Source organism: Pelecanus crispus, chromosome 2 (assembly GCF_030463565.1).
Source record: "Pelecanus crispus isolate bPelCri1 chromosome 2, bPelCri1.pri, whole genome shotgun sequence".
Taxonomy (NCBI): domain Eukaryota; kingdom Metazoa; phylum Chordata; class Aves; order Pelecaniformes; family Pelecanidae; genus Pelecanus; species Pelecanus crispus.
Genome location: NC_134644.1, coordinates 131009159 through 131036997, shown reverse-complemented (window position 1 = coordinate 131036997; position 27839 = coordinate 131009159). Strand labels below are relative to the sequence as shown.

General features: G+C 38.6%; 1 protein-coding gene across 1 annotated transcript in view; it reads left to right on the top strand.

Moving 5' to 3' along the window:
- Nucleotides 1-20569, top strand: part of ATP6V1H (ATPase H+ transporting V1 subunit H) — a 51416-nt gene extending 30847 nt beyond the window's left edge. The window contains exons 12-14 of the mRNA XM_075704839.1: nucleotides 1572-1673; nucleotides 6219-6332; nucleotides 19613-20569. Coding sequence (XP_075560954.1) covers nucleotides 1572-1673; nucleotides 6219-6332; nucleotides 19613-19673 — 277 coding nt within the window. The 3' untranslated portion in view covers nucleotides 19674-20569. The remainder of the gene's footprint in view (nucleotides 1-1571; nucleotides 1674-6218; nucleotides 6333-19612) is intronic.
- The last annotated feature ends 7270 nt before the right edge of the window (nucleotides 20570-27839 follow it).

Here is a 27839-nt window from a genome sequence, read left to right as displayed (position 1 = left end):
ATCTGCCACTTACTTGTTTCCTAACTCTAATATACTTAAGCTTACGGTTAAACTTACTTTTTTCCTTGCCTTCTGCCATTGTTGACTTGTTAAGCAAGTGATGCTGGACTTGTATTTTGTTCAACAATATTGTATGGATCTTCAGTGTCTTCTGATTACTGTTATGGTTCAAGCTGCTGCTCCTACTTCTTGTCCAAATTAGGAGTTCTTTTAAAAGGAAAAGTGCTTCCTCTGTCACTTTCTGGCCTCTTAGGGAGGCAGTGGCTATGGTAATTAAATTTTATCAGAATGTTCTTTTTTTAATTCCAGTTGAATTTTTAACCTACCTACCTATTTAAACTTGTTGCTAACTTTCTGTGATTAGAACATGTTTGTCATCTCACTAAGCGTAGATGAATCTAATTTTCCAGTGATCTGTATGTTTAACCTTTTAAACTTATTATTAGTGCCTAACTTTCATAGCTGTGTCATTTTTTTTCCCCTTCCTCATTACTGGCTAGAGAACAGTATTACTGGTAGCTGTTTTCCACTAAAACTGATTAAACTACTTAATTAAAAAATGCAGACAATATTAAGAGTTGAGAAACTGTTTTCTAATTCTTACAGCTCTGTATTTATGTTTATGCTAACCAAATAACTAATATGTGAAACTGGAGTCAATTACAAGGTGATATCACACATATCATCTCAGTCTTTGAGTTGGGACAGAACTGCTTTTTAGACCACAACAGGTGACTGAACGAGTGATGTTTTTGAGATAAAGTTGATGATCTTGAACCAAGAGAAGTTCACAGTTGCACAGGACAAAGAACTTGGTGTGCTGCTTTGTTCTCAACTGTTAGGATGCCTTTTATTTTTTTAAATAACTCTGTATAACTGTTCTGCATAAAATTCTGTCTCTTTTGTCCTTCTAGCCTGTGTTGAGCAAGGCTAGTGTTGTAAGGTGGGGGGGGAATAGAGTTGGGGAAAGGCTGATAGACAGCAGGCTTGTCATACCCCCCTTGCCGTGTCATGAGCAATGTGGCCTTACCACTTTCTGAATCCATAGTTCAGGATCCTGAGCGCAGGAGCTGGGAACAGCATGCAAGCACGACTGGGGTCTGTTGTATAACAGAAGCAGCAGTGTCTGTTGGCCTTGTGTAGGCTTTTTGTTTGTGTCCCACGCCTGTCCCAGTCTATACATATTTATACGTTTGGTTAGTACAGCTTATCTTGAACCCAAAACTGTTGGTCTTGAAGCCAATGTATAACAAAGGACGTATGTTTGTAAACCTTGGTTATAGGTATTTGTAGATGCGGCTCACTAAACTCACTCTAGTGAATGCTTTTAATAATTCTGTTCATTAGGGCAGGATCTCCATTGCTTTCAGTGCAGCCTGCACATTTGGAAAAAGTTCTATTCTAGCTTTGCTGTTTGGGTAACTTGTAAAGCATTTTTATGGTTACAGGCTTTGTTATTTTAAGTTATCAGTGATTTTAAAAAAACAACAATGAAGAAAACCCAAAACAAAACAAAAAAAAACACCCCTAAAACAAAACCTGGGACTTGATTGTTTCAAATCCTTTCCTAGAATCCTGACAAAACTTCTGGAGGTTTCTGATGACCCACAAGTGCTGGCTGTAGCTGCTCATGATGTGGGAGAATATGTACGACACTATCCCCGTGGGAAACGGTAAGAAGAATGCCAGTATGTTGTTACTCAAGAGACTAGCTAGAGTGTATACTTTGCCTGTGGCTTTTTTGCTTGTTTATATTAAAATATGCTACATAGGGATTGCAGGTTATGCTTAAGTTTAATTCACTGGGAAGGTGAGAAAACACAAAGCAGATCAGATGAGTAAGTACAAACTAGATCTTTGACTTAATATGCGTCTCTTCATGGTGAAGGGAACCTATGTCTAAAAAAGTCTTCAGTAAGTTGTTTAGACTATAGCAGAAGACATGCCCCAGAAGACATTAGAAAAGCTACCAAGAATTTAATCAACATACAATTTTTACCTTCTATTATGACTATTGGACTTACAGTAGGGATGGACTATTTCAACAATAATTAAGTATTTCGTGGCTTAAGACTACTGAGACAAGATTTTTCTCACAAAGATTTGCTATTGTAATTTCAGTGATGTTAGCACAGATTCAGTTATCACTTTTCTATTTTAGCATGTCTTTTTAGCTACACAAATACACGTTTCAGTGACAGTGTTAATGTTTATTGTAAACCTGTATTTTTGTCAAAATATGCAGACAGACATTGCTGTATTTTCTTTCTTCGTTTTGTTTCAAATACCTGTGAGCAAAGATGTTTGCTGAATAATTGCATCTCTAAGGTAGAGACCACTGAAGCAGAAAGGGGCCTTTGGTTTTTTTTCTGGAATCATGCTCATCAGTCACCCAAAGGGACATATGACTTAATCTTTGTAGCAAAGAAGTGGTCTGTTTCTGGTTTCTGCATGGGGTTTAATGGGGGAAGATGAGAATGGTCTTCTAGGCTTGTTAGGAATTTCATGAACACTTCTTGTGCCGACTGCTGTCTTGACAGTAGTAGAATCATGAACAACAGACTGAAACTTCACGCTATACTAGAAAGATTTGTTCACTCTAGAAAGACTCACAGCCCTTGTAGTCTTGTAAGCAACTTGAACTGAAGGTATTTTTAGATTATTGGAATAAATTAACTGCCTTCTAGGTCCACTAAAGAAAGGTCAGAGGTGTTCAGTGTGTACTGCTTGTACTGAGCAGTGCTGTGTATTTGCTAATTAGCTCCTGTGTTTTCCAAAAGAGGTTTATGACAAGTGGTATTTGGAGGGGAGGCAAGATACCCTCCAAGAAGGTGGAAACTCATACTGCTGCCTGCAAGTGGCAAAGCTGAAGGACTAATACCAGTGGCTCCTGCTTTGAGCTGCCCTTTGTCTGAAACCATTTTATTAGGTGTTTGCCATAACCTTTAAACAACTTGCACACATCTACCCAAATGTGGCATAATGCTTGGGCTAGTATGGCCATGCAGTTGCTGGACCAAAGCTATGAAGTTGGATGACTGGATAAACAGGACCTGTATCTCTCTGTCTGTAGTTGGGAAAATGTACTGCTGCTGGGACCATAGCTCCGTTCAGCTCCCAGGCTGTTAAACCTGTTCAAAAGTGTGTCCACCTTCAAAAGGAGTGGTCACCAGCAAATAAGAAGTGTCCTAAATACTATTCTAACCCACATTCCTATATCAAATCTAATACTTTAGCTGCTTTCTGCTTATGGACTTGGTTTATTTAGCTTTCTGTTCTGATGGACAAACTAAAATGCCCCAATCTCTTTCTCTTCAAGAATTTCCTTTGTAATCCAGTGTATTCTTACTAAGTATGACTTCAGCAGTTTTAGGACTAAAAGCTTAAAATACCTAAGGACTGTGTGTCAGGTCCCATGTAATAGTCCATTTCTTACCATGATGTTTTTGATATATAGTTGTTTACTGCTCCCACACCTAGTTGGTATTTCACGCTCTCATTGCATGACTCACTTTGAGAATGGATGCTATTTGTTGGTTTAGAAGAATAAGAGAATTCAAATGTCTTAAATAATTTGTTTCCTTTAAGTATTCCTCAATTCTTAACTGGATTGTCCTTCAGCCTTCGAAGGTTGCAGAGATGAATTTGAGTTTACCTGCTGTGCACACTGGAGAACTAGAGTTACAGTTCTGGCTAACCTTTCCCTTTGTCTGACAAAAGAAAATGTTCGTTAAACTAAATAGAGGACAACCAGGCAAAAATGTAGTAATGTTGTCAGCTTAAATAGTTTTAACTTGCCTTTAAAATTGCATCTAATGAGGCTCACCAACATGCATTTTCTCACAATGTAGCAGCAGAAATAAAGTACACATTGGTGTTTCCTGTCACTGAAAATAAATGTGGGCTAAACATCAGCCTCCAGTACAACTTCCGTATGGCCCAAGGTTACTGCTATGTAAGATCAACACTTTCAATCACCTGAATGCCATGAGCAGGGGTTTTATGTTTTGAATGTACAAGAGATTGACGCCTAAAGCCATTCCCTTCTTCAGCTCATGACTCAAACAGCTTAATTGCATTCCCTTTTTCACCTTGGTCTGCTTTTAGGTATGTAGTGTGGATTTTGTATTAATATTTTCTGCTATTAACTGTCTAAACTGTTCTCATTTGTCTTCATCTTCTGTTTCTTCTTTCTCCCTTTAAATGGGTCATGTTAAAATCTGGCCCCTCAGCATCCAGAAACTTGCTTGAATTGCCACTGTTTTGGCTTAGTGCACTGTTGTTATGGGGAACAGTCCCTGCAGAAGATGTGCACATACCATAACTGGCCCACTGGGCTCTATTACTGCTGTAAAGTAAGCAGAAGGTGAGGAGACGGAAAACAGAATTAAAAGTAGTGTTTTGAGCAGTTTTGGAACTTGAAGGAACAGGATTCACTGTGAACCTTCCTCACAGTTGCTTATCTTTTGGTCTAAAACACATGGCTGGGAAGTGATTTGTACCAGTAGGCAGTGTTATGCAAGAATGGTAACGCTGTTCTTTGACTCTTCATATTCTCAGCTGTAATTTCAGTGATGTACTCTAATCTGAAATACTCTTATTTCCTTTTGTGATTATAGGATTTTAACTTTCCATTTTGTTTTTTTGCGTGCTCCTAGCATAAGGAAGCTTTTCAGTTTAATGCCTTTTTTACCTCCTTTCAATTCCTGAAAATTCAGTGTTCAAGTCAGTCCTGTAATGAGGAAAAAATTCTTGTTTGTGTTTCATAGTCTTGTCTTTGTGTGCAGTGCTTTTATATTTAACTCGTGATTAAAAATGTGAGACAGCCTAAGGCAGACATAAAGGTGTTTTTGAATCTGTTACATTACTAATAACTTCTTGAATGCTTGGTGAGGATTTTCCAGCTTAAAACAGTTACACTTTTCTGAATACCTTCCTCCTGTATGAAACATCCTTCTGTGTTTTAATACTGTTGGGAAATAATATTCCCTGTGGTCTCCAGGATGGTTTTGACTGAGTTATAAAATGAAATGGGAAATTCTCTTTTTCATTTCCACGCTATGGCTTTGTACTGTTCTGCAGTTTACAAAAACATGTTGTGTTGTGCAGCAATAATGCATTATTTTGGCCATGAAAAGAACAGTAATAAAGCAAACAGCTAATGCAAGCTTAGAATGGCAGGATAGCATCAGGTTAAGAGTAATGCAAACAATAGCCTCTTCACAGGATATTATGTTTAACTACTCAGTGACCTGTGAGAGAACTGATGTAAAAAAAACATATGCAAGTCAGTGAGTAATCAGTTTATGTATTGCTTGCAAATTCTTTCCAAACTTTCTTTCTATGACAGACCAAAATGCTGGATGTGATACTTTTTCAGGTTTTAAGTGTGTTGCCTTCCTGGTTTTTTGGTTTTGTTTTTTTTGTTTGGTTTTTTTTTTTTTTTTGAGAAAGAATATATTCATCATGTGATACAAGGTTTCATCAGTATTTCCTATGGGATTTAGTATAGCTATTAAAAAGCTATGGCTGGCTACTATGGTGAAGTTTGTACTGAAAGATGCAGCTCAAACATATTGTTTTTCTGGAAACAGTAACTTAGCAGGCAGTTCTGCATCTTGTGCAAGAATAGCTGTGGCTCTAGTACAGTTTGAATGGCAAAAAGCACTATGAGGAGTACCAAGTGCCTGGTTTAATAGGTGTTGGTGTGATTACAAGCATTTTTTCTGGATTAGGCAGTGCTGGACTGGGGCTTTATTCATGCAAAAAAGTGGAGTGACCTCATCAATTTATGGAGGGGAGGGCACTACCTCCTCCTAACTAATAATATAGAGTGCTGTACCCTGCCAACCCTCTCAAGCCAACATTGAGTTCTTTAGCAAGCTGGGTAAATAACCCTCTCTGGAAAGGGCTCCTTCCTTAATTGTTGTTTATTTCAAAATTTATGGAATTAGTTAGTGGGTAGTAAACAGAGGAATCCAGTACAAACACTTTCTGATGTTACTAATTCTTAATTGAAAATTCAGGAGGTAGTATGAGAGATCTGCATTTGTAATGTCAAATAAGATGTATATGTTAGGAAATAAATACTTCTAATAAAATAAATATTATGTGACTTAAATTTAACCTCTTAATGCCTTGAGCATGAAGTTGTTGCATAGGATAGCTACTCAGAAGCTAAGTAATGTCAAAAAAACTGCTCCCATCCTCTCTTTCAGAGTGATTGAACAACTTGGTGGTAAACAGCTGGTAATGAACCACATGCATCATGAAGACCAACAAGTTCGTTATAATGCACTACTGGCTGTGCAGAAGCTGATGGTTCACAACTGGTATGTGAAAATTATTTAACATACTACTAACAGTAAGAAATATTAGGCTGTGGAGAGAGGATTGAAGACAGCAGATTTCTGTAAGGGGGAAATAACATTTTAATGTGGTAAGACTGCAGTCCTTCAATGATAGAGCAAAGTGATGCTGATGTGTAAGATCTTAGCTAGTTTTTCTGTATATTTTTGTTGCAGTTGAATTGAGTAGCTTGACCTTGCATGATTGAATGTCACATGAGTAATTCATTCAAACAATATATTTTAACTTATTTGAACTGCTTAATATTTAATATGAGCTGTAATTTAGGCTTGCAAAACTACAGTCTTCAAAATGTTACGGATGTGTGTAGGTATTTTAGCAAGCTAACGTAATCTCGGCTGAAGGAATCATAGCTTGATGTAGTTGTAAGAGTTTATGCTTCAAGTACTTAATTGCAAAGCAACTGCCGAAGTGCATGCCTGACCATTCTTTTGCATTGTTGTTCTTTGCTCTAGTCCTTTCCCCCACTCTACGCTGTTACTTTTCTGTTGCCATTTTAAGAGGTGCAAGTATAATTTTTCTTGAGCTCCTGGAGTAGCAGAAGCTTATGGGCTGGTTGGTTAGATGAAGTTGAAAATCACTCACTGGTATCTCTTTCATCGTTGCCGAGAATAACATTTGAAGTGAGGTTTTTCTTTCATTGTTTGTTGACTAGTTCTCTGACTAGTTCTCTAATAAAGCTCCAAAACCCCTGAAGAACTTGCTGGTCATGATGCTGCCTTTCCAACAGAGCACAGGACCTTTATATTGGGGCTTTATATATTGAAGGGCTGAAGTTCTGGAAAACTTCAGTGGTCACATAACAACTTTGTATTACTTGCCAAACTAATTAGGTAAGCTAAGCATAAAGCATAGAGAGTTAAAAATACTAATTAGGAATTCTTAATCTGATTATTAATTATGATTTCATGAAAGCTCATATTTCCAGTTTGGCATTGCCTTAGAGAAAGATAAAATGCAACAGTACATCTGAGTACATTGGAACATAGATGTTGAGATACAAACAACTAATTTAATTTTGAAATTAAATAACTTTTTATTTCTGAAAAGCTTGGTGCTTGGAAGTACCTATAACTTGTCAGTGTTTTTGCTTCTGACACAGTGTGATCTTTTTAAAAGGCTGAGTAGTGATGATGCTAACTAACAGTGTGAAAGTGGTAGGGGAACAAGGTTTATCAAGCATATTCTGACAGGTTCTTTAAGTCACCTACTTGCTGTAGAAGACAGGCTAGCAAGGCTGACAAAAAGCTCTTGTCCTCTTTCCCTGCAGTGTATTTTCTGTAAAACAAAGCTAGTTTTCCCCCTTTTCTTCTGAAGAATATGGGTTTTAACTTCTGTGCGTGTTATAATATTAATTTTATCCTGCTTCCTCTCTCGTACTGTGGGAACCCTCTGTAGCAGAGAAACACACATTTAAATAACCTACTGTGACAAATCCAGAGTTAACATTCTCCACGTGTAAGGAGTACTTTGGTAAATAACATTGAATTTGTGAGTGTGTGGATATGGAGACTAAATGTGTGGTCATGTGCAACCTAATTTTGGGGCAGTATTATATATTGTGATCCACCCTGCTGCTCAGCTTGGTGATATGCTTCTTTTCTCACTATGCTGTTCTGATACATTTGAAGCATTCTGAGTATTATAAACTGGCTGTAGCTAAACAGAGATTACAGCATGGAAGGCTTAGTTACTGAATTTACTTTCTGCAGGTCTCATTTCATGTATGTTTTGATGTCTTGAAAACCTGGTAATAAAAATATAAAACTCTGGTCTTTCTCCAGCACAAACCTACCACAAATCTGGTAGTAAAAGTTTTCTTGCATGCCTGGAAACCTGGCTCTTTCTCATTTTCAACTTAAGCATACTAATTTTAAAAATATCACATCTGGTCTTCTAGATTTGTCTTGGTTTTTTTTAATGGCATGAACATTTCTGTGTCTGCTTTTCACAGTTTGTGAACCTGTAGACTTGAGACAGAGAGATTGTAATTACATCTAGTTTCAGATCTTCAGAGGTGTCAATAAAAAGGATCTGTGTAAGTTGGTGCCATTTTCGGATTCATATTGTCATCTCTGTAGGGGATATGTTCTTGTTTAATTCTTATTGGAACAAGCCTTTGGGACACATTGTCCTTGGCTCATATTTGCCAAAGCAGTGTTCCCCCTGGAATGGACATCAGAGAGCTTGAGCTACAAAAATGATACATCATTTGTACGTAGGAAGCTACATCTGTCTTTGTATAGATCTGGCTTCTGATGTGTGTCAGGAGCTCTTCTGTTTCATAGCTTGTTTGAGGAGAAGAGAGAGCAGAGTCCCCCAACAGCTGCACAGTGCGGTTCAAGTACCTACTGACTTAGATTTGCTTTGTCATAAGATGGATTACTTGGCAACTTCAAGGTTTTGCTTACCTTACTCTTCAGAGCTGGGGAAACAATAGTAATTTTCCCCCTTTGTTCCATGTGCTTTGGAATTCCGGTTATTGCACTCAAAGCAATTTTTTTTTTCCCTTGAATTTAACTGGCGTGGAACAACTCCGCATTATTATCTGAGACACATGCATGATGGAGGTAGTCAGGCTCTTCCTGGATCTGGAAGCTAAGCAAGAAAGGGCTGAGAAAATAAGGGCTTGCTCTGCCAGGTTGGGGCTTGGTGCAAATGCTGTGCCTGAAGCAGCAGAGTAAGGAAAACTGGTACCTGAATGGAAGGAGTGTCATGGGGCAGCTGAAGTGGCATTCTGCTTAAAATGCAGCTGTATCATTAGACTGCTAATAACTCAACTTGGAGACAATTAGCTCCTAAGTAATTTGAATAGTTCATTACAGGCTGCTCAGCTGGCCTTTCCTTAGGGGTTTTTAAGTCAGGGATAAATGGGGGGGAAACCAGACTGTCAGGCATTCTGTTTAATGGTGAAACTAGGTGGCAAAAGCAGTAACTGGTGTCAGCTTCTCAGATGAGGTAAGTTCAGGTGAAATATTCCAGTTACATTTGCATGTTAAATGATCATGCACTTGAAGCAGGGAGCGAAGGTGTCTTTTTAGCATCACTTCATGTGTTTAAATGGTAATTTATCCTGTGTTTTAATCTCACTTGAACTAATTGTATTAGTCGTGGCACCCCATGCTGATGGTAAAAACCTGTTATTGGCAGATGGGGGAGTTCGGCATGGCAATGATGGTGCAGATTTTTTTGTGTCCTGTTTAATTTGTGCTTTAACTGTGTATGAGAAACATCATCTCCTTATTCCTTGTCTTTGCTGATGTTCAGAGGCAATACCCAACTTGACCATTTTAGTATTAGGAACTGGTTTTGGGAACTTAATGCTGGTTGGAGCAATGTTTTTAATGATGCAGACTTTAAAAGAATCAAATAGTTAAGTTCTAAACTGACAGCACTTACATTTATCGCTTTAAAGAAACCCAATATGTTAATCTCTACAGATGAAGCACGTGCCTTTCATGTGCTTCACAGCACAACATTTTACTGAACTTCATGAATGGGATGTTGTGACTCAGAGCACCTACAGTTAGAAGCCCAAGCTCCCTCTGAACACTGAAGAGAAGCAGGTTGTTTTTCAGGGCAGTGCAGAGCAGCTTTGTTGCCTGAAGTTGAGCAGTGGGAATAATCTGTCTTCAAGATTTGTGAACCTGTAGTCTCCTGGCTTCATTCTAAAGTGGTTAATTCCAACCTTCTATTACTTCACTAAAATAAGAGCTAGATGAAGAGCTAGGTGAATTCTAGATGTTCTGCACTTAATGTGTAATTTATTTATGACCTTACTGGTCATCTAGAACACAGTCCATCAGTTTCCACCACTTGTCTTCTAGCTGGGTTAGGCCCAGGGAACTTTGTTCGTGATTCATGTAGTAAGTGCAGCATATTACTTTTCTTGCTCTGTCAGCAGCAGTGCTGTTGGGAATTGGGGGCCAGAGGTCAGAAATAAGAGAGAATTGTTATGATATCCCGCCTAGCTGAGATGTGCAGAGGTGGATCGTGTGTGATTATGCTCTTTTGTTTGTGCAAATGTAAAGTAAAATGCAGTGGTTTAACCTCTATAGGTCAAAAGTTCTTCAGTATTCATACAAGTGCTGCTGAAACCACAGGTGGATTTGACTGCAAAAATCACTTGCTTTCTGTCTTTTAAAATGATGTTATGGAGAGAGAGACGTTAAAAAAATCTGCAACTGCCTAGGATTTCCAGTATGCTGGACTTGCAGTATATCTAGAAGCTGTGGTTTTATAGAGTTTGCGTGGAACATTCAGCATTTGTCACTATTTTTCTTTCGTATAAACTTTGCTCTCCAAAGCCCATGTGTCGTGATTTAACCCTAGCCAGTGGTAGGCACTACACAGCTGCTTGCTCGCTCCTGGATGGGGGAGAGAATTGGAAGAGTAAAAGTGAGAAAACTCATGGGTTGAGATAAGAACAGTTTAGTAATTGAAATAAAGTAAAATAGTAGTAGTAGTCATAGTAATAATAAGAATATACAAAGCAAGTGATGCACGATGCCATTCCTCACCACCCACCAACCGATGCCCAGCCAGTCCCTGAGCAGTGGTCACTCACCCGCAACCAACTCCCCGCAGCTTGTACACTGAGCACGACGTCATATGGTATGGAATACCCCTTTGGTCAGTTGGGGCCAGCTGTCCTGGCTGTGCCCCTTCACAGGTTCTTGTGCACCTGGGAAGTTGAAAAGTCCTTGACTAGTGTACACAGTACTTAACACACCGGTGTTTTAGTTGTTGCTATCAACATTATTCTCATCCTAAATCCAAACCACAGCACTATGCCAGCTACTAGGAAGAAAATTAACGCTATCCCAGCTGAAACCAGGACACCATGTGTTTCCTAAGATAGCTTCTGTTCCTTGCTTGCTTTTGGTAGTGAGAAATGCAAGGTATAATGATAGTTAACTGGCAGCCATGAAGTTTGCTCCCTTCCCCCCCCACCTCCCATCCCAACACTCAGATGTGTAAAGCTTAATAGAGTAGGCTCTAAACCTAGGAAACAATGCCTACATGATAATGCAATCCACTGTGTTTATTTATCCTGTTTCTTAGCCTTCATCATCAATACAATTCCTTTTTAGTAGTTAACAGAGGTTAACTAACTGAAAAGTTTGAGAAGATAGATTGTGTCCCTGATAAAAACAATACCTATTTTTAAGAGGACAGTTCCTAGCTAGAATGAGACAAGTTAGGCAAAAATCCAATTAGTTATAGGCACACTTGCTATCTAGTATGAGTGTTCCATCTTTTTATTTGAACGTAAATATGTGTTCTTGTAAAGCCTCATTCTATACAGGTAGGGACTGTGGTTTTGTATTGTGCATGTGCTCTCCAGGATTTCACACTGTGATCATGTTTTCTGTCATGAGATCTGCACTGTTTGTAAACCACACTTCAGTTTTTCTAGAGCTTCCATTAATGTGGAACAAGTATTTTGTAAATATTGAACATCCTGCTCAGTTTGCATTTCTTTTTTCAAAGAAAATGTTCATTTTCATGTGCTATGCTGAAAAAGCATGTCACCAAAGAAGTAACTTTTTGGTAATTTCATTTCTGATTAGTTGTACCTTAAAGATTTGATTTCCTGATAGGAAAATTCAGTTAAACATGATCTGTGTCAGTCATTCTGAAATATTCTGTGCAAACCTAAAGCTCCTAAGTGTTGAAAGCATTTTGCTTGCTGTTCATTGTGGCAACTAAATCTTCTGATTAAATATAAACCCACTTTCAAACCAAGTTGCATGGTTTAGTCAAGTTGGTTCTTTTTAATTCACAGAATGGCTCTGTATAAGTGTTAGCTCATAGCGCATTTTATAAGTGAAAAATGACATATAACTTGTCTCTCTAATAGAAAGGCATATATTGAATTGCATAAGTTTTTCTTTTAAAATCTAATAAAAAGTTTGAGTAATAGCCTTGTAATAGGAGCTCATTGATCTCCTGTTTCTTTATAGCTTGTATGTAAAGTTGTGAACTGGAAGTCTAGAATTAATCTTTCAAAAAATGGACAAAACCTCTCTGAAGGGAAACTGCTGAATGAAGAGGAGGTTCTTGCAGTTTCTGAGTCTGAAGACACACATTAGTTTTGCATTTCACGTCATAAGGAGGGCTATAAACCATGCTGTGACTAATGTTTTCAGTAATCAGGAGGTAATCTGTAGATTGTTAATATTATTGCATTCAGCTGAAGGCAGGCTTCATTTGGAAAAAAAAAAAAAGAAACTTTAATGTTTAAATCCCTCTGCTCAACCATTCAGGCTGTTTAGTTTCTTTTTGTTTGTTTGCTCTGTCTTGCCTTCTGCACTACTTATGGTCTGCATTGGTATATAATAGACAAATATTTTATAATCTTTAACACCTTTTTTTTTCCTCTTGAAATACTTCATATTGCATTAATCCAATGAGTCAAGGAAGAAAATTGTATTCTGCAAACAAGTGACGGAAGAGAACTGCAGTTTTCCTGTGTGGTAGCCCTCTGGCTTGGGCAATCTTCCCAGCCCAGCTCTCTAGGAAGATGCCTCTTTGTTTTTTAGTTTGCTGCTTTCATAGCTGTACTACTTCTGTTTACTTCTGTGAAGAGCAGTGCATGTAATGTATAAAATATATATTTTCTTAAATATGTATAGTATATATTTTGTATATAAAAATATGCAGTAGTATAATTTCTGATCCAGCAGTATGACATGCTAATATTTATTTCAGGAACCAAATATTAACATAGCTCCAGGTTTGATTTGAGCCTGGTTTCTTTATTTGCTTTACTGACTTCCATGGCTGTGGCTCTGTGACAAAGCAAATGCATCTGTGGTGGCCCCTCTCCAGCTCCATCTGCCTTTCTTTTGGCCACCACTAGTGTTAATGTGGTACTGCAGTAGCCAGGTTCAAGGGAGCTTATTAGGAGGAAACAATTTGCTTGAGAGTTAAATGAACAAAAACCACTGTCTCACCAGAATGACTGGATGAGTGCCCTGTGAGAAAGGCAGGTGTATGTGGCTGGAATGGGTTCAAGGATGGCCATGCCAGCTTTGTCCCCCACTGGATTAGATGGGGACTTGAGAGATGGTCGCAACCTTGTCCTGATGTTGCCGCTTCATGTTTACAGCTCAGAAGGTTCCAGGGATTGTCACATCTGTGGAGTTGTTTTTGCAGCAGTGTAACACTTACAAGACCAGTGCTTTCAAGGGACAGGTTAGCCTGCTTAGAGCTGGGAATGCATCAATTGTGTAACTTGAATACCTACTTGTGAAGCCACAATAAATGACCAAAACTGGTCTGTCTCTCAACAAACCCAGGTTATTAGACCCACAGTAGAAATGCAACATAAGGATGGCAAATCTGTTCTATCTGTTCAAACTATTCCATCTGCTGCCTCTCCTTTGAACTTGTTTGTTTAACTATTTGTTGTATCTTTATGATTTGTCTGTAACAGTGTATGTTGGCAGTGTCTTTTAAAGAGTTGCTCGAGTCATGTGGCAGACTTTTTATTGTAGCTTTGCTACACTTCTGGACTCTTTCATAAGGGAAAGAATTTCTTCAAAACTAGCTTTTTATTTTCACTTTCAAAAGCATGGGACTCTAGATGGAGAAAAATAAAATCAATATTTTTGTATTGTTCTTTGTCAAAGGAAAGTATTCTGCTTCTTAAGAACCTCAGTCTGCTAAACAAGCTAGAAATTACAGATGTTCAAGACTGTTAAATATTTTTTTGGCTAACATAGTTCTTTAATAAATTGGATTTAAGCAAGATTTAAGATAAACTTTGTTAGAAAAGAGAGAATAGTAAAATTGCACCCTTTGTTTCTTCTGTGCTTCATCTACTTTTCTTCCCTTGCCTGCCAGAAAGAAGAATTTTCAGTTTTCCTTAAAAGACAGGTAAACCTAACTGCACTGGAATTTGGAGTATAACACTAAAAATAGTAGTTCTTAAACTGCAAGGCTTGTTCCTTTTAGCACATGACCTCTAGAAATCTGTTGTATATACCTTAAGACTTTCCCATCTATCATAGAATCATAGGATCGTTTAGGTTGGAAAAGACCTTTAAGATCATCCAGTCCAACCATTAACCTAACATTACCAAGTACACACTAAACCAATTAAGGGTAGACTAGACTAAACCATGTCCCTAGACTGTTTGTTGACAGTGGTCTTTTGCTCAATCTGAAAAATCAGTATAAAATTTTCAGATAGGGTCTTATGCCAGTTTGCAATTATCTCCTTATTCCATACTTGCTGAATTTGGTGGCTTATGTGTTGGATCAGTTCCTTGTGCCTTTTCCTAAGTGACCTCTAAGCATTTGTTGCAATTACCATAACACTTAAGTATACCTCAGCTTGAAGCTATCAGTGTGTCTCATGCCAACAAGCCCAATTAAATTAAACTGAATGAAGCAACACATTGAAATAAGGATTGGAGATGCAACAGATTAATGAATTCACCTCTAAGTTTCCTTTTCTTCTTGGAAAAAGCACTTTGGATACCTTGGAAAACATGTGTTTAAAGATGAGGCCTGTAAAGAGGAAATTGCTAGGGTGGAAGGAATCTCACAGTTATTCTAATATGAATGAAAGATTAATTTGCAAATGGAAGTGACTTATGCCTCACTGTCAGACCTCTGAAAGCCCAAGGAAGTGAGAGAATGGGGCGTTCCAAGTTTTGTTGATTTGAGCTTTAGTTGAGAAATGGAGGACTACAAAGTGATGTACTATGCTTGCATGTATTGATGCTCCTCTGCAATGCAGAGGTAATGTTTTGTGCTCTTGTAAATTTATACTGAATCAATTGTTTCACATTTGAATGCAGTTAACTGTAAATGCAAGCTTGTCTGGACCAGCTTCATCTGCTCTGTAATAAGGATGGTTTTATGTAGGAGGAAGTCAGAAGGGGGCTAAACCTGACCTTTATAAAGGCCTTTCTGTTCCAGTGGGAGGAAGATGGTCAAAGCAGAACTTTTTGTTCCAAAGAGCTAAACTTGCAAATTTGAACTTCCAAGGTACTTTACATTTTGATTATTAATGCTGGAGGCTGAATTGCCTGCTTTTTCTGTGTTGCATGGTTTCTAGTGCTGATTCCAAGTTAGTGCTACTAGGAACTGTTGCAAGGTACCTTAGAAATATCCACAGAGTTCAGCTCTACAACCCCAGCATGGGGAGTATACCAAAATGATGTGCTTAATTATAAGTCTGTCTATGTGGGAGAGCACTGATTTTTCCAGATGCTTATTAACTTGAGGGAGCACCATTAAGCATATGGTAACTTTCTTTCCCTTTCTGGAAAGCAGTTAAGGAATAAACTATTATATGTAGACATGCTTAATATTACTGGACTACTGGTACATAGAATTTAATTTCCCTTCATCCCTTCAAATAATTTAAAAGAAAAATGAGGCTTATATAATTGCTGGACAGCTGGTATATTTGTATTGAGAAAATGTTTACTACTTCTGACTGGCTTTTGAAGTATTATATAAAATAATACAATGCCTACTCAAGGTAAAAGGCAGCTTTCTAGTGGAAAGAATTGGTGACTGAATTTGTTGTTGGCCAGGACAGTATTTTGCTCTTTTTCCACAACTTTGTACTTGAATTTTGTACATCTTGTAGAACACACATTGAGTGACACCCTGCAGATCTGCTTGGCCTGGTTAGAAGGGAAAAATGATACTACTTGTAAGATTGTATATTGGAAGACAATGGGTATGCAGGCCTAAAAGTTCAGCTATGTCAAATGTTAGCAGGATATGTTTTTTTTCTTAGTCTATAGCATGAGCTGATCAGGCACGCATGAATCTGTGCCAGTAGTGGCCACACTCATATGTTGTGTACTTTTGCTTCTGAGTTAACCATCTTAGAAACTTGGATGTGCTTGCAAAAGACCAACCACAATGCCTTTGTTATAGTAAAGGTGGTCTTTTTCTGCAGTTATGAGGGAAGGACTGACAAAATAAGCTTAAAATAGGGAGAAGTGGTCCAATTCATGGGTTTATAGCTTGTAATTTAAAAAACCAAGTCTAATACCTCAGTACTTTCCCTCGCAGCCTGCACCTCTAATCTGTCAGATATTGTTTTGAATATTTTGTGAAGTGATTTGTTATCTTGGTGATAGGATCTATCCTTCTTTCATCGTACACGCTCTTATAGTGCAATGTGTTGAATGCTTGCATTCTTAAAGGTAATTTTAATTTTGTGGGGAAAACAGTAATTCTAAACTCACAGTTTTTCTGTGAAGATTTAACTAAGTAATAGTGCAGGATAAATAAAAAAAAATCTTAGACACTTTATTTGTAATAGCATAGTGAGGGACACCTGTGTCCAATTTATGTGTGAAGACTGAAGCTTACAGTGCTACTTAACCTCCTGATGTGATGAAATACCAATATGAAAAAAAAATAAAAAGCTTAAATCTTCTTGTCCTTTTAGTATGTATTTTAACAGAGAAAGAACAGGGGCCTACTTTAGCTACTCTTGGTAGCTTGAGTTTTAGTGGAAGATTGGAGGGAGAATTGACCAAAGGCCTGGCAGAATAACCTATTGATCTGCTCTCCTAAGGCTGTACATGAAAGCTTCATGTTGAGAAGATGTCTAAATCCCTCCTATTGGTATCTTACCAATCCCTCTCATCATCCAGCGTAGACCATGGAAGAACTTGTCCTAGGTTAACGAATGACACTCAATTGCAAGTGATAACCAGATAGAAAATTAACTGTTACTTGTAACAGCAGGTGCGACAAGGTTTTTGCATTTCTGTGGCCCTTGATGGTGGCTAAAGAAATGATGGGGTAGGAACAGTATGGGGTTTTCACCTGGGTTTGCAGCATGGCAATGTGGAGTGGTAACTGCAGATACTCATTCTGTATGGGGGAATGGGATAAGAGCTTTTCCTTGTCCCTGGACTTAAACCTCACATCTGCAAATGAATGACTGAAATAGAAGGTTTTGTAGGGAAGATACTGTACTATCTACTGTATGTCCTTACTCTGCCTTCTCAGAGATTTTTTTGCTGAATATGCTGCACTCTGTCACCTCCAGCAATTATTCCACAATGTCAGAGAAGAAATACTAGAATCAGTGCATCCATATAGGCACGAAACAAAGAAGAAAACCACTGAGGGAGCAGAAGGAAGTGAGTTTGGAAACCCTTCCATAGTTGCTGGCTGTGTTTTTGGATGGCTGTCCAATTTTGTTTATTTTGGTGGTACAGTTTCAGTCCTGTAAAACCACAAGAGAGCAGCTCATTTCCTTCTTTGCCTTCAGGAGTCTCTACTCTGAGGGTGGTAACCTACCTATTATGATCAAGAGTCGTATCTATTGAGTGTAGCCCAAGCATTAAAAGACTGGGATCCTGCAGCAACACCTGATAAAGCTGTGAAGGAAGGTGCTAAAACATAATGTATGGCTCAGCATACAAATTGTGTGTTATTTTCTTTGCTAGTGGAGTTTGAAATTAACATTATATTTTACAGGAACTTTGCTTTTCTAGATAACTTTAAAACTGAGAAAAGTGCTGTCAGGTGGTACAGTTGTGATGCTAAACTTCATTGTGTGATAGGGATTGTAATGCATAGGAAATAAGCTATTCAACAGGACACTAAACTGAAAACTAGTTTTTGAAATCTGCAATAGGAACTGATGTTTTTTACTTAAAAAAAAAAAAAAAGGTGTTGTGGTTTAACCCTAGCCAGCAACTAAGCACCACACAGCTGCTCTCTCACTCCCCCTGCCCTGGTGGGATGGGGGAGCGATTCAGAAGATTGCAAGTGAGAAAACTCGTGGGTTGAGATAAGAACAGTTTTTTAATAATTGAAATAAAGTAAAATAGTAGTAGCAATAATAACAACATAATAGTATTAATAATATACAGAGCAAATGATGCACAACGCAGTGGCTCACCACCTGCCGACTGACACCCAGACAGTTCCCGAGCAGCAATCGCTGCCCCCCAGCCAACTTGCCCCAGTTTATATCCTGAGCATGACCTCATATGGTATGAAATAGCCCTTTGGGCAGTTTGGGTCAGCTCTGCCCCCTCCCAGCTTCTTGTGCACCTGGCAGAGCATGGGAAGCTGAAAAGTCCTTGACTAGCATAAGCAGTACTTAGCAACAACTAAAACATCAGCGTGTTATCAACATTCTTCTCCTACTAAATCCAAAACACAGCACTATGCCTGCTACTAGGAAGAAAATGAACTCTATCCCAGCCAAAACCAGGATATAAAGCAAGAGTGCATACTCTTGATTTAGGGTTTGTTTTTTTTTTTTTTAAAAAAAAGGCTTCATTCTGAACAACGTTTATCTGAACTGCTTCTAATGTTTAACCTGTGTAGGTTGGTATACCTGTGTAGTGAGAAAAACTGTGGTGCTAAGTGTGTGACTAGCAATGGAAAAAGAATGCCTACATTTCACAGGTCCTGAAACCTCTCTTTCAGCTGATAAAGTGATACAATTATTGAAGTTCATTTTCTGTAACAAGCAACAACCCAGATATTACTAACGACCTCTTTCAGCTTCTTTGTTCTATGAAGTGTTGAGCTGCTTTCACAGAAGACACTGAAAGATAGGAACATTCAGAAGAATTGTGCAGTATTTTTCCATAGAATTTAGATATTGTTGCTCAAGGCAAATGCTAAGAACTTGGTGGGTGTTTGTTCCAGTGTTGAGAGGACAGGTGTAAAATAAGTTACTTAGTGCACTTCAAAATGCAGGTGAGGAAAACACTTTATTTAAAGTGTTGTTATACAGTGGGCCTGGCTTGAATATCTTTTCTTTCTTCAAACTTGAACATATTTAGTCAGTGTCTGTTTTGCTAGGCTATGTGTTAAATTGCCAGTATGTCCATTGGTATTACTTGTGCTCATGCAGCTGGGTTATGGGAAGAGATCCTTTTAAATACTTTGCCACACCTTCTAATATGTATATTCAGCAAGCAAAATCTGTGGGCTTCATGGGTGTTCTGTAACAGTTGCCAGGACTTCTAAATATTACCACTGGGCTTTCTCTTTTTCCAGTTTTGTTGATCTTTGGCTCATACCGTATTTTCAGAGGGATAGATGATGGGTATCTAAAGCTTCATTACTCTCATAGTAGCTCCAGTTGACTGTCGGCAGTAGACATTATTTGAAGGAATAAGTCTAAACTTAAAAGCTTTTTCCTCTTTCACTACTTTGTACTTCCTGCCACTGTCCTACTCCCCACTCTCCAGAATGTTTCTCAATCTAATTTTTTGTTGTATTTCAGGGAATACCTTGGAAAGCAGTTGCAGTCAGAACAACCTCAAACGGCCACCGCACGGAGCTAAACGCTTCCATCAGTTCATGCTTATAACTACAGTATACTTGTCTTTAAATTAATATCAAGAAAACACTGAAATCACATCTTCTTTGCCTACTACTACTGCATAAACTTTCCAGCTTTCCTCTAGTATTGTTGGCTTAGTAAAAATTTGTTTCTTCAACTAGTTAGTTCTGATGATTATGCCTATTAGCTTCTTGTTATATTCTGAATGTATATGAGGAAATGTGGCTAATATATTGCATTTGTTTTATGTATTTATTCTCATAATAATGTTATTAAAGGATATTCATTCCATGTTATAATTAGCCTAGAAAAATTGTTCTCTTCATTTAGTGGGTTATCAGTGTTATCACTTTCCAAGAAAACCATGCAGTCCCTATATATTTCCAGACAAACTAAAAAAAGCTTTGACTTGGTGTTCTGTAGGAAGTGCAGTAGGCTGAGAAATGTTGATTATCAGTACTAAAATATATACCAAGTCTCAAAACAGTGTTAAAATTGTGCATGAAAGCAAATGTATGGGTGTTTTTTGGGGTGGGGTACTTCCCTCTTGTTAGAGACTACATAAAAAAAATCTGGACATGAGAAGAGGAAAGGAAAATGAACACTCATCTAGCGAAAACTGATACACTTAAGATTATTAGTCAAGCTGTATAACATCAGTGTTAAGGCTGTAGATCAGAGATCAGGTTGTTTTCTTTTAGTAACAAATATGCAGTAACTGATGAACTTGGAATTTCATGGAGTGTTTTTGTTATTGAAAATACTTGTAAATGTTAGGGTTCTAGTCTCATTCTAAAATCTGTTGTATTTCCTTTATATTAAGCCAAGTAATTTGGCTATCCATCTTTTCTGTGTTTTGTAGCTCCCGATAATAAAAAAGATGTATACATCAATAAATCAAAGATTATATTGGATTGGCATGTGAAAACATTCTTGTTGCATGTATAGGAGTTTGGCTCCAGGCACTTGCAACACTGTGCAGTTAATATTTTTCTGATTAATTTTCAGAATGGAAAAAAAAAAAAAGATGAGAGAACATGACTTAATCTCATCAGTAGTCTTGTGTGGTGCAAGTCTCTGAGGAAGTTTAGGGTACTTTGTCATCAGGTAAAAAAACAAATTGGGAAAACTTTTCTTAGCCGGTCTGAGTTTTCATCATATGTAACTAAAATTTGACCACTGTTGCAATGCGTAGAGAAGACATTTAGGCGATGACAGTTTGATGATTTCTTGGCTTGCTTAATTAAAAGTGGATTGTGTAGATTAATGACTATTGCTTGCTTCTGCATATAGGAGGCCTAGACTTTGGTATTGAAGTTAGTATCATGAGGATAGATGCTGAAGCCTGAAAAGAATTAAACTGACTTTAGTTGGAGTGAGGATTATCTGAATGGATCTTACCTCAGTCCTGCATATTCCCACACTGATGAGGGATTCTGTTGGTGTGGGAAGCTGTTAAGAGAACAAGGGTGTACCTACACTGCCATTTTTATCTTGGGTCAGTTGAATGCCCTTGAAATAAATCTGAGTCTTCCCTGCTTTTCACACTTCAGTTTGTGTCACATGATGGTGTCAGTGCATAAGTGGGGTTCTTCTCCGATATAGCTAAACTGCAGGACGTACGATCTGTGTGCCTTGGCTACTTGGCAAGTGTTCAGTCCACCGGACCAGGTAAGATTTTTGTTTGGAATATGGCCCTTTGAAATATATGCATAGTGAAAGCTGGATTCTTAGCACCAAATGTCTTGCTCTACAAGTCAGATGCTCATGTCACACTTCTTGCTGACGTAAGCATAGCCTAAGACTTATCTTGAAGATGCTGTAAAAGGTTGGTCCTATGGTTACAGCTGTAATGTTGGGCACGAGAACTGTGACACGGCATTAATGGGGAAGGACTGCTTGTTAAGGGGATTTGGGTTTGAACTGTATAGGTAAAGACAATGAATGCTACTGATGGCAACCCCTCCTGTTTTTTGGGAGCTAGAAATAACCAAGCTCTTCATAACATGAAATAAAATAACTTACAGGGGTTGTTCTGAAACGTCTAAATGTTGTGTTCCTGTATTATAGAAATAAATTCTGCTCTCTGTTGCTTTGCTAGTGTTACTCTGTGCATAGTTTAATTCTTCATTATGTGCTCTGTTTCCAAGCTATGTGATATGATACCTGGCATTCTCCTCCCATTTAGTTAGAAATCTGTTGGAGACAGAAGAAGGTATTTAAAGAAATGATTGTGATGTTTCACTTGTATCGGTGTGCAGTATTGATACTGTGGTGCCTGTGAAACCTGAAAACCCTGAGATTTCATAGAATGCTTTGGGTTGGAAGGGACCTTTAGAGGTCATCTAGCCCAACCCCCCTGTAGTGAGCATGGACAGCTTTAACTGATGATGAATGGTGATGAATGATGGTAACATTCAGGTGGCTGAAGGGTTGTGAACTCAGGGAGTTCATGCCAGCAATTGTACAGTAAGAAGCCTGGTAACTTGGGGGAGTGTGTGTGTGGGTGTGTTATGGAGGACCTTTCGGTGCAGCCAGTAATTTGGACTGTGAAGTTGCCAGAGCTGAGATTTCTGCAGGAGTCAGAGTGCTCACCATGTGCTAGAGGTCCTGGGGAACCTTAGCATAGCAGGGAGCTGCAGACCAGTTTCCAGCGGTAGGTTCTCCATCTCCCATCCCATGGCAGGCCTGAACCTGTAGGTTCTGGAAGGCCTTGGATCCATGGTCCCAAGAGAAAAAATGGAGCAGAGCTGTCCTGGAGCTTTTAACCTTTGAAATCAGGAAACTCAACCAACAACATTCATTGAATTTCAACTAATTCATAAAACTTACTACCGCATCTGTGTTTTGTCCAACAAGTTATAATTAGCTTTAGCTTTTGCTACTGAGCACTACTTTTAGTATTCTTCTGTTTGTGTTAGCTCACTTAACTTGCTCAGTCTCATTCTCCCAAAATCTGGCATGGGGCAGGTAGGCAGATGCCATGGTGGCAGACTGAATGCCTCAGGGCCGTGTGATGACAGCGTGGGTAGAGCTCGGTGTTAGGAAGAGAAGTGTGTGCCAGCAGCTTCCTTCCTCCCCTCTGGTGACACAAAGATTTAGGGATGACTGGAGATTAGTTGCCATGGACCAGATGACTAATTTGCTTCTAAAGTGAGGAGATACAGTTACCTTCCTCCAAATTAGGGTAATCAGTCTTCTCTTTATGAATTTTTTCTCCATTTTCCTAATTTCTGTTTTCACTTATGTTGCATCCAGGAATAAATGGAGTTTAATTTTCCTGTAATGAAAGTAACTGAGTCTTTGAAATCTTTATAACCTGACTTTTAAAGTTCTGCATTTGAGGTTTCTTTTACTTTTCATGATACATCTGCTTAAATGATTTTCTTTAAACTTTGGTCTCGGTCTGAAATCTAAATGGGAAATAAATTTGAGTAAGTTTGCAAGATGCAGCAACTGTGAAAAGAATTTAAACCTGTCACAATTCAATGCAGGAGAGATGGAGGGGAAGCATGATGAACAACAGTACTGACATCTGGAACTAAGACAGGAAGATGCTTTAGTCATGCTTAGTGCATGTTTATTATTTCCACAAGCCATCTGAAATCCTAAGGCCTGAAGCTGGATGAAGAGGAGGCCGGATCTTGGTCTTGGCGGGTGTGAGCTACTCCGCTAGAAATAAAGCGAGGCTGAGCAGGAGACGGGCAGCCTGGGGCCTGGATGTACCACGCTGCATCGAACCTCTCTTCAGTGTCTTACCAGAATTGCAAAAATGTCTTTGTGCACCTGCATGAACAAATGAAGATTGTCAACAATTTCTAATACTCAGACGTGCTGGGTCAAATTTTTTTTTTTTTTGTGAATATGACATGCTAGCTTTAGCCCGGTAATTGACAATGGGTCAGAAGGAATCCTGTTGACTCATCTCTGTCCAAAAACTTTTGCTTTTCCCTTGGGCAGCTTCTGCAGAGTAGTTGTCAGTTGTCTTTTTAGAACCACGTGCTGTGTCAGAGTTGAGAACAGAGCTAGTGCTCTCACGATGATCAGGTATGTTATTAACTTGATTATATTAACTTTCTCTTAGACTCCAAAATGATTATTCAAAAAATCTGAACATCTGTTGAAATTTTCAAATGGCCCAGTGTATCATTATTCAAATACCACAGAAAGTAGCAACCTTGCTTGCAAATGTTAGGTGTAGCATTTAGGGAGTTACCTGGGAACTCTTCTGACCTTGGGGTATGCATATTTCATCAGTACAGCTGGTTCTGAGATGCATCGGACACTGCTGAAAACAAATGATTTGCTAAAAACTGTTAATATCCCATAGTCTTAAAGGAAAAAAATCCCTCATCATATAAAAGTGGGCAGTGGGCCAATTTTTTTTTTAACCTGATAATCTCTCAGATTTTTCCAAGAAGTGCACAACTTGAGCCTCTGCATGAAAACTAAATCCACAGAAGGGAACAATTAAGTTTTTCATGAGTCATCTTTGGTGCCATTATGTGCATATTCATGATATAATTTTTTCAAGGCTCTGCAGTTATTTTGCCTTGTCTGTGTAGATTCTGTGTAGAGACAAAACTGTCAGGCTGGAAATTTAAATAACTTTTTCAGTGTCATCATAAACTATTTTAAAAAGGCTGCACACATCCAGCTTGGCCAAAAAATGTGCAAAGAAATTGGGTAGCTGATTGTGGCAATGATAGTTAAAACCTATTGATTTGGGAATCACAGAACTGCTACAGTATCAGATTATTTTGTAGCAAGAAAACATGATAAACTGCAGACTTAAAGGTCATCGTTCTCCAGATAACTTCAATGAAAAGGAAGTGTGCAAAGAAGCCTATTCTGTCAGGGTCAGGTGGCTAATTTGGATTATGAGTCTGCCAGTGTGGGCATCACAGCTAACAGTTTGGTTGTGGATGCATGCAAACACAGGACAAGATACTTTGGTCATCAATTAAAAAGATGAAATAATTTTAACAGAAAATACTGAGTAGAAAAATAACCTTTAGAAATGTTCTTTTTTTTTTTTTTTTTTTTTTTTTTGAGATTTGCTAGTGTTGCAATTCCCCACCCCCCAGGAAATCACAGGATATTTTAATCTCATCTACAACAAATCACTTTGTATCTGGCTTCCCCAGCTCACGTACTTGAACTGAGCTGGTTCTTTCCTATCCAAATGTATTGGGTGTGAGACCACTGGTGAGATACTGAAATCCGTCTCAAGATGTCCTCAATTGGTGAAGTCCTCCTAGGAGGAATTCTTAGTGCAAAGTGCACAAACTGTACCTTCTGTTGTATTTCTGAATGTCACTTCTCTTAGTATTCCACTTCTTAGTGCCATCTGGTTCTTTTGGTATTATATTCTAACCCCTTTCAGAATTAGTAGTATTTCCCAATTTAACTAAATACATCATGGTACTGTGTCAAGCAGATGATGGATCAAACCTGGAATAAGGGGAAAGTTTTAGAAAACATTAGTTACCTTTCTCTGGTAAGAGAGGGCTATTTATGTCTCTTCTGTCTTGTTGCATTACCTGTTTGCCTTATACATTCCAGTTCAAATTCTGTCAAATACTATTTCTAAAGGAAGAGTCAAGGTTTTTATGCTGTTGCTCTTAATCCAGCAAGTCTAAGTCCAGATCACTTTTTTTGGCACTTAGTAATTTAATTTCCTAAATGTTATTATCCCCGATTTAATATACATTGTGCTGATTTCCCCCTCCCTCCGTGTAAGAAATCTGGAATGCGATGAAACCTTCTCTTAAAGAGAATGCATTAAGCTCCAGGAGCTTGTTGCTATGGAAGTTTCCATTTCCTTACTGTAACTTTATTAGTCTACCTGAATAGCCTTTAGCCTGTGGCTAAGCTGAGCCTATTCTTCATGGTTTTGACTGTCCTGCAGGGACTAGGCATTGCAACTTCTTTACATCAGCATGTTTGTCCTGTCATGCCTCTTTGCCCTGTCTGGAGATGAAAGGGATTCTGTTGAAGATTGCTGGAATCTTCCTTTTTTTTTTGTCTTTTTTTTTTTTGTTTCCTAATCCAGTATAGTAATTGATAATTTTGATGAGAATCTTGTGATGCAACTCAGTGTGGAGGATAAGTAGTGGATTATGCAGTCGAACCACTGAGATCTCTGCTCTCCATCCTGTGTCCGTGCTCTCAACAGACAGTCTGAATTTCCTATTAGCTGGTTCATTGCATGAGGAAAAAAGTCCTCAGTCATGTACAGTTACATCTGTTGCACTGGGATGAACCTCTGGTCTTCTCTGGCTTTTCTTTCTTTTACAAAATCTTTGGTGCTTCCCCCCCCATCCCTTCTTTTCTTTCTGCCACTGCCGCCTTTGTTCTGAAGTGTTGCAAGGCTGTTTTTTCTCCTTCACCCAATGCCTCTCTGGTCACATAAGTAAAGACCATTTTCCCCAGGTGTTTTTATTTAACCTGTAGAGACTGAATTAACTGTTCTCCATTTCTCAAAATTGCATATGAACTCCATTTCTAGATCCAACTTTAGTCTGCAGCTACTCAATGCTTTATGCAGGGAAAAACTCTTTCGAGTGCTTGCTCAAAACTATTAAGCAGAGCTTCTCTCTATAGCCATCTTTACTGGGTCTTTTTCAGTGCTGCCTTAGTTGCCATCATGATCCATTCTCTCCTTTTTTTTTTTTTTTTTTTTGAGGAGTAAGGACCATTCATTCCTTGTTTTGTAAAGCCACTTGCAAATTTTTATGTTGTTTAGGCAAATGTAGGTTTCTAAGTTTGTATTTTGAAGAGATGGAGGTGTTTTTCTCTACAGCAGTGGGGATGCACGCACATCTCTCACTGGCTGTGAGACTACAGCTTCATGTTAGCGTAGTTTAAATTTTTGTTGTAGGCAGATACAGCAAATCACAATTTGGGTTAAAAAAGCCATTTTATACTATGGAGTAATCCTAGATCACTAGACACAATAAATATAAGACTTGAAATCAATGGATTTTTAATGTATTTCTCTCCACCTCCTGCCCCAAGATGGCTTGAGAAACAGATGTTGGAAAATGGTGATTCTGAAGAGCATATTCTTGAAGACGTCTTTCATGTAGTGCTTGTAATAGAAGTATTTTGTATTCCCTCTGGTCATATCGCAAAAGATCCAGGCTCTGCAGTATCAGCAGCATGATACTTGAAAATTAATTTGTGTGCCTTGGACCCCATAGCCTGACAGAATTAGGTAATGTATTCTCAATTCAAAATAAAATTCTGAAATAAAGCAATAAAAGAAAAAATTACAAAGGTAACTTTTTTCCTCATCAGTTCCCTTTTTACCATAAATCAGTAACAGTGAAGTGTAAAACACTTTGCGAGAAACACTCTGAAATGAACTCCATTGCAGCTCGTGTAGGTGATTCTAATGACTTTTGCAAAAGCCAGTTAAATCTTAGTCTTTGTCAAAATAGACTGCTCTGCGCCATCTACTCCTTCCTCTGCACAGTGTCTCAAGCTGTATTTCATTTGAAATGCCTGTGGTGCAACATCTCTAGCTGTTTGCTTCTCCCTTGTGCCCAGTCTGGATTCCACAAGAAGTAATTGAATTGGGGATGTTCATCAGGTAAATGGATTCCAAAAGAGATGAGTAAATGGAGGATGATTTCTCAAAAGCTGCACTTCAGCTGTCAACAGCTTGTATGGCCTTGCAAGAGTTGTGGAAGAATTCATATGGATGCCTTTTTCCCCCCGGCTCTCTGTAGACAGACAGCTACCACCTTGCTTGCCTTAGGAGAAACCAACAATCAAAACCCCTTGAGAATATGCGCTGGGGCTTCAGTGCAGCGCACGTGTAGCAGTCGTTTCGCTATTCTGAATGCGGCTAGCCCTACTTCCATGCTGTGTCCCGATACAAATGCTGACTCCTAGAGCAGTGAAGAATTTCTTGCTGTTCCCACTTAACCTTTTGGCTTTCTGGGAGGCCAGCAAAGCAGTAGAAGGGGTTGCATGGCTCATGCTGAATATATTTCATTGCTGCCAACTTGTTTCCTTCTGTAAGCAGACCTACAGCTTCATTTTTCTCTCTTCCACCATGACCACAGGAAAACCTGCTCCCACAGAGGCATAACCACCAGGCAAGCCAGGAGAGGTAGTATTTCCTCCTTGGTGTAGTTATGGGTAAGGAGCTCCGTGC